An 11196-nucleotide genomic window follows, 5' to 3' on the forward strand; every position below is an offset into this window, starting at 1 on the left:
GTAGTCTGACTGTCATTTCTGAAACTTCTTTGATGTATAGTAAGGTGGTTAGGGTTTCTGGCTGGGTTTAGTCTGTTTGTCGTGGTTTGTTCTTGAGGAATCTGCGCACTAGAATTTTTGAGTATCCGTTCTTCTTGAATACGTTGTATAGGTGGTTCTCTTCTTTCAATGAACTTCAGAAAACAGAGGAACCCCATCCAGGAGAAAGTTATAAATAGAAAGCAGGAGACAACAGCTTCGCTTCACTTGGAGGTCGCCACTGATGATGTAATGAAACGTCTGGATATCAAATCTACAGTTCAGCGAGCAAACCTACACCCTAAAGGAAATTTTGAGTTTTATATCCTTGACTGGGTTTTTAATATGCTCTCTTCTCAAGATTTGTATAGTGGCTCGGTGTCAATGTTTGTTCATACACCTTAGACATTGAGCTGTGGTTGACACCAATCATGTTGCCATTAATAATGCCTATAAAACCACTGGATTGTCCTAAAACCTCATCTGACTCATCAAGGTGCTTTGGGGAAGAAAACCTTCTGTCCTCACTTGTCTGACCTGCATATGGCCTTAACGCACAGTCAGGGGTCTGACTCTTACCTATCCTCTGAAATGACCTAGCAAACATTCAGTTGTATTAAGCTACTCTGAAAATGAATTGTTATACAGCCTGCAGTTGTTCAAGAGGGTGGTTCCTCAGGGTAATTAGGGATGGGCAAGGAATGCCATTCTTGCTGGCAGCACCCATATCCCATACATAAAAATACAGTGTGCAAGAAAGAGGAGTGTCGACACTTCCTTCCTGTTGAAAATGGGAGAGGCATGATTTTTGTAGGAATTTAAAAAACTGGGCAGTCAAATGTGGGTGGTGGGTAAATCTTTAAAGTCAATAATTGGAGACAAATTAAACTGTTACCTGGAAAAATACAGATTTATAAATGATGTGAGAAGGGATTAGTTATGGGCAAATGGCATTTGACGACCATGATTGAGTCCTTTAATAAAGTCACCACAGATTGATGAATGCATTGTCACTCATGTTATTCTTGTGAATTTTCAATAAATGTTTGAGAAAGTGTCAAATAAACCTGTTATAAAAATTGAAGCACAGGGTTTCAAGGGCATAGTGGCTGCATGAATATTAATTTGTCTACAATTCTGCATTCACAGCCTTTTGCTAGAGAGAAAGCCAAGGAGAAAAACTCTTCACCCTCGGAGAAAAAAATACTTCATCATCTGTTTCAAATGGGAGCCTCCTTATTTTTAAACTATGAATCCTAGTCCTAAACTCTTCAACAAGAAAACCACCTTTTTAACATCTACATTCAAGTTCTCTCAGGATCTTGTACGTTTCAATTAAGTCATCTCTGATTCTTCTCAATTCCAGAGGATACAGGACAAGCCTTTCCTGATAAGGGAATCAGATATTAGTCAAGTAAACCTCTAAAGTATCTCTAACGTATTAATATCTTCTATAAGTATGGTGACTAGAACTGTACACAGTACCCCAGACGTCGGCTCACCAATGCCTGATATAACTGAAGCATAACCTCCCTACTCTTGCATTTAATTTCCCTCACAATAAACCATAACATTTCATGAGATTTTGTGATTACTTGTTGTACCTGCACACGAGTCTTCTATAGTTCATGCATCAGAACACCCACATTTCTCTGAATCCCAGAGCTCTGCAACTTCTCACTTTTTTTTTAGATTAGATTACTTACAGTGTGGAAACAGGCCCTTCGGGCCACACTTGGATGAAGGGATGAAAGGTGCAATGGCTAAATTTGTCCACGCTGCCCTGCCGAAGCGCAATCCACCCATACCCCTACATTTACCCCTTACCTAACACTACGGGCAATTTAGCATGGCCAATTCACCTGACCTGCTCATCTTTGGACTGTGGGAGGAAACCGGAGCACCCGGAGGAAACCCACGCAGACACGGGGAGAACGTGCAAACTCCACACAGTCAGCCGTCTGAGGCGGGAATTGAACCCGGGTCTCTGGCGCTGTGAGGCAGCAGTGCTAACCACTGTGCTACCGTGCCGCCCACAATTATTGGAATTCTCTGATGAAATAATTTGTGCTGTAGACAAAGGGGAATGAGTGGATATCCTCACTATGAGGATAGTACGCTTCATTTTCATCCTTTCTGCCAAAATGGACAGCTTCACATTTTCCCACATTGTACTCCATTTGCCAAAGCTTTGCCGATGCACTTCGCCTATTTATATCCCTTTGTAAGCTCATTATTGAAATAACTCCACAGAGACGAGTGTGTCCTCACCAAGTCATCGTTTACCTACAATTGCATAGCACTTGACACAGCGAACTGAGTGAACAGAATCTCTGATACTCCTGTCTATATTTGTCAGCCAGGGCTCCCTGAATTGGACCAGACTTACAGCCCGAATCAGGGAGCCCATATTTGATAAGATCCATCTAGCCGACCTCTTCAAAATCAGTATACTTGTCCTCTTCACATCTCACTTGCCCACCAATATTTGTGTCATCAATAAATTTCGCCATTGCACCTTTCATCCCTTCATCCAAATCATTTATATAAATTGTAAGTAGTTGAGGTTTCAACACTGACCCCTGTGGCACACCACTCATGACATCCTGCCAGCCTGAAAAAGAACCACTTACCCTATTCTCTGAAACTTGTCAACTAGTCAACCTTTCGTGCATGTCAATGTGTTATCCTCGATATCATGAGCTTTTATTTTCCATAATAATCTTTGATGTAGTCCTTTATCCAAATACCTTCTGAAAATCTAAATACAATAAATCCACTCATTCCCCTTTGTCTACAGCACAAATTATTTCATCAGAGAATTCCAATAATTTAGTTACACATGATTTCCCTTTGACAAAAACACGTTGGCTTTCGCTGATTATCCTGAATTTATCCAAATGCCCTGTTTTAATGCCTTTAATACCTTCTAACATTTTCCCTTCGACAGATGTCAAGCTAATTCCAATTTGAATGAAGCACTGATGACACAGGAACAGGAGAAGGCTTCTCGAGCCTGTTCCGCCATTCAGTGAGATCATGGACCAACCTGTGGCTTAACTTCATAAAACTGCCTTTGGCCCATGTCCCTTAACAAAAAAAACTATCCATTTCACACTTAAAGTTAATAACTGATGCAGCGTCAATTCCCATTTGACAAAGAGGGTTCCAAACATCCATTACTTTCTGTGTTTTGAAGTGCTTTCTAACATCTTTCCTGAATGGTCTGGCCCTAATTCTTTGACTGTGCTCCCCTAATTTTGGAAATGCTTGAATATCCAATCAAGATTGGCTGTGCAACTCTTTTTGGTTGAACAGCTCATTGACAATCGTTGCCCAGGATTCCCTTAAGGTGGAAGGGAAGTACCAGGAAATACACAGTAGGGACTGGAACCAGGGCGGAGAACTAGTAACACTAGAAGGTTCTAAGTTGGAAGAAAAACCCTTTGTCAGAATTGACCGAACCAGCCTGAAATAGAGCGCAGCCTGAAGGAAGGAGATTAATAGTGACCAATTGTGAACGCATTCAGCCAAAAACACTTACGATGTAACTCGATGGTCAGTCTGTCCCGAAGATTAACATTTCCAGATTGTACAGCTCTCCGCACAGTGGCTGCATGTTCCTGCAGAGAAAAAGCACAGACTGAAAACTCTGCAGTCTGCATGATTCACAATCTCATTCACACAGGCACATGGAACAACTAGAGAGACATGGCTAGGGGTGAGACATGACAAGGGATGATTCCCAGGGATGTGTACTGGGGCCTCAAATGTTTATAAATGACTTGAATTATTAAAGAAAGAGATCCACCTACCTAAGTGTACTACGTTGGTAGGAACAGCAAATTATGACAAGTTACAAAGATGGGTTGAGTGACTTGTCATAATTGTGAAGTTTATTAAGATGGAGTTTATTGTGGGAAAGTTTGAGTTTATCCACGTTAATGCAGAAAATATAGATAATATTTTCTATAGAATGGGACGCACAGAACTATGGAGGAGCAAAGATTTAGGGGTCTGATAATAGATATCATCAAGAGTTGATAAATAGAGACAAAAACTAATTGAAAAGCCTAATGAAATATTGGCCTGTATCTCAAAAGGCTGGAAGCCAAAGGGCACAATGTGACGGTTCCCTTTAATGGAGCTTTGACTAGAATCCCATTTAGAGTAGTACATGAACAGTTCTGGATACTTCGTAGCAGAGTGATGTAACAGAGATCACTTTTTTGGACACACTGCATAGACTAGACTTGTACTCGTTTGAATATAAAAAATTAAGCAATGATCTAATTAAGATGATGAAAGGAGTTGACAGGGTACAGAGAGGTAAATATCTTATCTTGAGCAAGTATCTAGAACAAGAGACTGATCAATATTACAGCTAGGCTATTCATGTGTAATGTCAAAGTGCATTTTGTCACAGGGAGTGTGTTGGAAATGATCGACTATTAGTCAGCGTTCTTATTTCCATAGGTGCAGGTGATGTTTGTAATCTTCCTTGTGAAATGTATAACCTGCCACTTATCGACGTTCAAGTTAATTTGCTATTTAAATACCGAGACTGCAAGCTTCTAGTGTTTCTGTGTTCTCCTGTGTTCTTCCTCATTCACAAAATCCAAACTGAATTACTACAATCAGTGATGAACTACCAGAATTGATCTTTGCAAAACATGACATCTGCCTTCTTCCGTTCTGAAAAACTTCTCTTGAATTGGCTTCCTACTTTAGTCAGTTTATTATCCATTTAGCTATTTATCCGCTAACTTTCCACACATTAACCTTTGTCATGGGCCTACCATGTGGTACCTTATTGAAATCTGTTGAAAAACGTCTCATTTTCTTTACACAATGGGATAAAATTTGGTCCATATTGTTTGAAAGAATGGTGGAAATTCACTCACAAGTAATTGAAACAGTGTATGAGATAAATAGTTCAAAAGGTAAAATTTGCAGCACTGTGGGAAAAGAACAAGAGAGTGTACTTAATTGGATAGTTCTTTCAAAGAGACAACACAGGAACAATAAGCCAAATGGACTCATTATTGTGGTCAAATTCTACTGTTATAGTGCATTCATTTTCACTTCTTGTTCAAGCCATTAGAAAAATCTAAATTGTCACTCTACGTCTTGGCACATGAACTCATACCTCACTTTATTGAAGAGAATGTGTAACACTTACTGATGGCAGCCTCAAAATGTACTGACTCTCTAATTCATGAGGTGCATCCTCTTTGCTCTTCGATCCTTGCTTCTGTCCTTTGGCTGTAAGAAAGAATATCAGTGCAGCTAGATTAGTCGAAAACTCACTGTCTTACAGAGAGAGAGCGCGAGCGCGAGCTAAAGCGAGAGAGTGATTGTGTGTGTGTGCACCAGCTATCTCTTAGACTGCCCTCCACTTAGTTGCTGGATAAAGTATACCTGCTTGGTCAATTGCCCTAGATCAAAAATGATTAACCACTCATCCTCTAACCCCCCACAACCAGCTTGCAATCCTGCCATGATACCCTAAAGTCCAACCTATCATGAGGCTTTGAATCTCTTGCAATCTCCAGACACTGATCTTGGCCAAGACACTCAATACACCACCAGCCTTTTTTGACCCCTCTGTCTCCTTTCCACCCCTCAGCTGCAGCAAAGTGTCAAAGACCTATCGGACTGACTGCTAGCCTGCCTCCCAATCTGGCTGGCTGGAGACTGGGAAAGGAGGCAGAAAGAAATGTCAGCCAGATATTGTTGTAGTTCTGTTCGCCGAGCTGGGAATTTGCGTTGCAGACATTTCGTCCCTGTCTAGGTGACATCCTCAGTGTTTGGGAGCCTCCTGTGGTGTTTCCTCCGGCATTTATACCACTATAAATGCCGGAGGAAACATCACAGAAGCGCTTCACAGGAGGCTCCCAAGCACTGAGGATGTCACCTAGACAGGGGACGAAACGTCTGCAACACAAATTCCCAGCTCGGCGAACAGAACCACAACAACGAGCACCCGAGCTACAAATCTTCTCACAAACTTTAATCAGCCAGATATTGTTATTAATTTCGGTAGAACCCATGGGAAGCCTGTCATTCTGAGTTTCCTAATTTCAGAGCAATACCCTCTCCAACCGTCCCTGCACGCTGTGTTTGAGTTCACATTGAGTAGCACCCAAAGGCAGTGTGAGGACAGTGAACAAGAATAGGACAAACAATAATCCACAATCACTGTCAGCCTGTGGGATTGAGGCCAATTGCTAATCCAGGACACAGGATGTTTGGTCCCAGGCAGAAATTTTCTGAAAGTCCATAGATCCATATTGAAAAGTTATAGCACAGAATGAGGCCATTCAGGTTTTGTTCTGGCAAGGGGTAACATCTAACATTAACTCATTTTCACTTTATAAAATACGGAGCAAGTTTGTAAGACATGGTCTTTCTTGTAAACCATGCTGAGAATATCAGATGGATCCTTCCTTTTCTAATGATCACACAGAGCATCTTTCTTAAGATCATTAGTACTGTCTTCACAATAGGTAGGGTAGGCTGATGGCTGAGTATTTCCTTGATAAAAATTAACCCGTCTTCATAAAATCAGGACAGCACAAGTTCAGTTGCAGCCGAAGAGAAAGGTCTCCAACTCTATTGAGCTAATAATAATCATACAATCCCTACAGGGTGGAAGTAGGCCATTTGGCCCACTGAGTCCACTCCGAAGAGCAACCCACCCAGACTCATCCCCTACCTTATCCCTGTAACCTTTATTTAGATTTAGATTACATTACAGTGTGGAAACAGGCCCTTCGGCCCAACAAGTCCAGACCGACCCGCCGAAGCGCAACCCACCCATACCCCTACATTTACCCCTTACCTAACACTACGGGCAATTTAGCATGGCCAATTTACTTGACCTGCACATCTTTGGACTGTGGGAGGAAACCCACGCAGACACGGGGAGAACGTGCAAACTCCACACAGTCAGTCGCCTTAGGCGGGAATTGAACCCGGGTCTCTGGAGCTGTGAGGCAGCAGTGCCACAATTTCCCATGGCTAATCCACTTGGAGAATGTGCGAAATCCACACAAGCAGGTGCCTGAGCCTGGAATTGAACTTGAGTCTCAGATGCTGTCAGGCAGCGGTGAGCCACCATACCGCCCCATATCAGAGTTTGTAATTATGCAGCATCTATTATAATCTCAGGATGTCTTAATGCAGCTAACGAGTAACTTGACAAATGTTATGTTTGCAAGAACAGTTCTAGGGATGTTGGATTTTAGTTCAAAGGATAGATTGGTGAAGCTGCAGATGTCCTCCTTGGAGGAGAGAAGGATATGGAAGACAGAGAATATGTAGAAATAAACAGCAACATCTTGAAAAATGTCCATATTACAGTGGAGGTGGTGCTGGATGTCTTAAAATGCATAAGGGTGGATAAAACCCCAGGACTTGATCAGGTGTACTCTAGAACTCTGTGGGAAGGGAGGAGGTGATTGCTGGGCCCCTTGCCGAGACATTTGTATCATGGGTAGCTACATGAAGTGCCGGAAGACTGAAGGTTGACTAACATAGTGCCACAATTTAAGAAAGGCAGTAAGGAAAAGCCAGGGAACAATAGACTAGTGAGCCTGACAACAGTGGAGGGCAAGCCTGAGGAACAAGAAATTCATGTATTTGGAAAGGTAAGGACTGATTAGGGATAGTCAACATGGCTTTGTGCATGGGAAATCATGTCTCACAAACTTGATTGGTGTTTTTTTTTGAAGTAGTAACGAAGAGGATTGATGAGGGCAGAACAGTGGACGTGATCTATGTGGACTTCAGTAAGGCGTGCAACAAAGTTCCTCATGGTAGACTGGTTAGCAAGATTAGATCACATGGAATACAGGGAGAACTAGCAATTTGGATACAGAATTGGCTTGAAGGTAGTGGTGGAGGGTTACTTTTCAGACTGGAGGCCTGTGACCAGCGATGTGCCACAAGGATCGCTGCTGGGTCCATGGCTTTTTGTCCACTGCATAAATGATTTGGATGTGAACATAGGAGATATGGTTAGTAAATTTGCAAATGACACTAAAATTGAAGGTGTAATGGACAACGATGCAAGTTACCTCACAGTACAACTGACCTTGATCAGATGAGCCAATGGGCACAGGGGTGGCAGATGGAGATTACTTTAGATAATTGTGATGTACTGCATTTTGGAAAGGCAAATCAGGACAGGACTTTTACACTTAATGGGGAGTGCCACAATTTAAGAAGTGTTGCTGAACAAAGAGACCTTGCATTGCACGTTCACAGTTCCTTGAAAGTGGAATCGCAGGTCAACAGGATAGTGAAGAAAACTTTTGGTATGCTTGCCTTCATTGGTCAATGCATTGAGTATAGGAGTTGGGAGGTCATGTTGTAGCTGTATCAGACTCTAGTTAGGCCATTTTTGGAATACTGTATGCAATTCTGGTCTCCTTGCTAGAGCACGTATATTGTGAAACTTTAAAAGGATTTGGAAACGATTTACAAGGATGGAGGGTTTGAGCTAATAGGGAGAGGCTGAAAAGGCTGGAGCTGTTTTCCCTGGCGCATCTGAGACTGAGCGATGACCTTATAGAGGTTCATAAAATCATGAGGGGCATGAATAGGGTGAATCCCGGGGGGGCGGGGGGACACAGGTTTAGGCTGAGAGGGGAAAGATTTAAAAGGGACCTCGGGGCAACGTTTTCACGCAGAGGGTGGTGCTTCTCTGGAATGAACTGCCAGAGGATGTCTTGGAGGCTGATGCAATTACAACATTTAAAAGGCATCTCGATGAGTCTATGGATAGGAGTTTGGATGGGCATGTGCCAAATGCTGGCAAATAGGACTAGATTACTTTAAGATATCCGGTCAGCATGAATGAATTGGATTGAAAGGTCTGTTTCCATGTTACACAGCTCTAAGAGAGGGTTGATTTGAGAGAAGTTCAAACTATGAAGGATCTGGACAGAACAGAGTCACAGAAACACTCCCCATTAGTGGACTATTCAAGGACCAGAGACAATCATTAATCAAGGTGAGTGTTGGAAACAGCAATGGCGATACAGGGAATTTATTATGCAGCAAGTGGTTAGGATCAGGAATGTCCAAGTGTAGAGGAGGCAGTTTCAATTACATTGTCGAAAGGGAACTGGATACTTGTCTGAAATTTGCATAGCTACAGAGAAAAGGCAGGTTACTGGGGGCTCCTGGAGCGAGCCTTCACAGAAACAACAAGCTGAATGACCATTCTTCAATTCTTTTCTCTAATTTTTTTTCTGAATCTCTGAAATGCGTTCTCATCCTTCCTGGATTTTGGTACTCAGACTGGACATTGCCTTCCAAATGGGGGCAGACAAAAGGTTTTTTTAAAAAAGGTGACATAATATCCCTGCTTTTGCACTCTACGCCTCAACTTATAAAGTCAGTCTTTTCAGCCAGTGTTTTAATGTGTTCTGCCACATTCAATGATCTGTATGCATATGCTTCCTCAGGTCTCTCTGCCACCGTAATCTCTTTGAATTGTATGCTTTATTTAGCATTACATTTTCACCAAATTGTTCCAATTTGCATTTCTCCGAATTACTTTCTTTTTCCAATTCCACCGGCCTGCTATTTTTCTCACTGTTCAAAAGACTTCCATCTAGTGAAGCCCACGTCATGAATAAATATATTAAAAAGATCTCATGAAATTGTATCTTGGATGTCTAGGTCATTAATACAGATTATAAATGACTTGGATGAGGAGGTTAAGGGGTGAGTTAGTAAATTTGCAGAGACACAAAGGTTGGAGGTGTCGTTGATAGTATCGAGGGCTACTGCAGGGTAAGCCGGACTGAGAAATAGCAGACGGAGTTCAACCTGGAAAAATGTGAAGTGATGCATTTTGGAAGATCAAATTCGAATGCTGAATGTAGGATTAAGGACAGGGTTCTTGGCAGTGTGGAGGAACAGAGGGATCTGGGTGTGCAAGTACATAGGTCCCTCAAAGTTGCCACCCAAGTGGAGGTAGGGTTGTTAAGAAAGCATATGGCGTTTTGGCTTTCATTAACAGGGGGATCGAGTTTAAGAGCCACGGGATTTTGCTGCAGCTCTACAAGTGAGACCACACTTGGAATATTGTGTCCAGTTCTGGTCGTCCTACTATAGGAAAGATACAGAGGCTTTGGAGAGGGTGCAAAGAAGGTTTACCAGGATGCTGCCTGGACTGGAGGGCTTGCCTTATGAAGAAAGGTTGAATAAGCTTGGACTTTTCTCTCTGGAGAGAAGGAGGAAGAGAGGAGACCTGATCGAGGTGTACAAAATAATGAGGGGAATAGATAGACTTTTCCCCAGGGGCAGGATTGACTGGTATGAGAAGTCATAGTTTGAAGGTATTAGGAGGAAGGTATAAAGGAGATATCAGAGGTAGATTCTTTACACAGAGAGTTGTGAATGTATGGAATGCATTGCCAGCTGTGCTGGTGGAAGCAGAGTCATTGGGGACATTTAAGCGAATGCGAGACATGCACATGGATAGCAGTGAGTTGAGGGGTGCGTGGGTTAAGTTACTATATTTTACATTAGGATTAAATCTCGGCACAACATCGTGAGCCAAAGGGCCTGTTCTGTGCTGTACTTTTCTATGTCCTATGAAGAGTGACAGTCCTAATTCCAGCTCCGGGGAAGTACAACTTTGATCTTCAGACTGACCAAGGTTCACCTCTGCACTGGGTGACTCTGTCTCTTTGATGCCAAGGGCCCACAACCTTGTGGGCCAGCTGGTGATGTGGCCCGTCACCACAGCACGGTGTGGCTTCAACACGTCCCTGACATACCCGCGCTGTGCCAGGTGTTGCTGGGGGGGGCGGCCAGGGCCACAGGCTGATCTTCCTCACCTGCCATCTTCTTCCAGGACACGGATCCTTTCTTGTCCATCAGGCCCCGGTCAATCCATCGGTCCCAGTCCCCCGGGGGGCGGGGGGGTCAGAGACTGGGACAGGGAGGGCCCAAAGGCCGGAGCCCGCTGCAGGAGGAGGAGGAGGAGGAGGCACAGGGGAGGCCCGGCCCAGCTCTCTCCTGTCCCACGGACGGGCCCTGCTCCGCGCGCGAGGATGGCAGCGCGCGGGGAGAGAGGGGGAAGACTCTTGCTGCTGCACGGGGCGGACCGGATGGTTCCGGCTGGTGAGTGTGTTGGGGGGGGAAGGGGGAACGGGT

General features: G+C 43.4%; 1 protein-coding gene across 1 annotated transcript in view; it reads right to left on the reverse strand.

Annotated features, from left to right (window-relative positions):
• taf7 (TAF7 RNA polymerase II, TATA box binding protein (TBP)-associated factor) overlaps positions 1-11158 on the reverse strand; it is a 50365-nt gene extending 39207 nt beyond the window's left edge. The window contains exons 1-3 of the mRNA XM_043704294.1: positions 10878-11158; positions 5201-5283; positions 3563-3641 (exon numbers count right to left, since the gene is read on the reverse strand). Of these exons, the coding sequence (XP_043560229.1) occupies positions 3563-3641; positions 5201-5283; positions 10878-10917 (202 nt within the window). The 5' untranslated portion in view covers positions 10918-11158. The remainder of the gene's footprint in view (positions 1-3562; positions 3642-5200; positions 5284-10877) is intronic.
• Between the last annotated feature and the right edge of the window lie 38 nt (positions 11159-11196).

Source organism: Chiloscyllium plagiosum, chromosome 15 (assembly GCF_004010195.1).
Source record: "Chiloscyllium plagiosum isolate BGI_BamShark_2017 chromosome 15, ASM401019v2, whole genome shotgun sequence".
NCBI lineage: Eukaryota > Metazoa > Chordata > Chondrichthyes > Orectolobiformes > Hemiscylliidae > Chiloscyllium > Chiloscyllium plagiosum.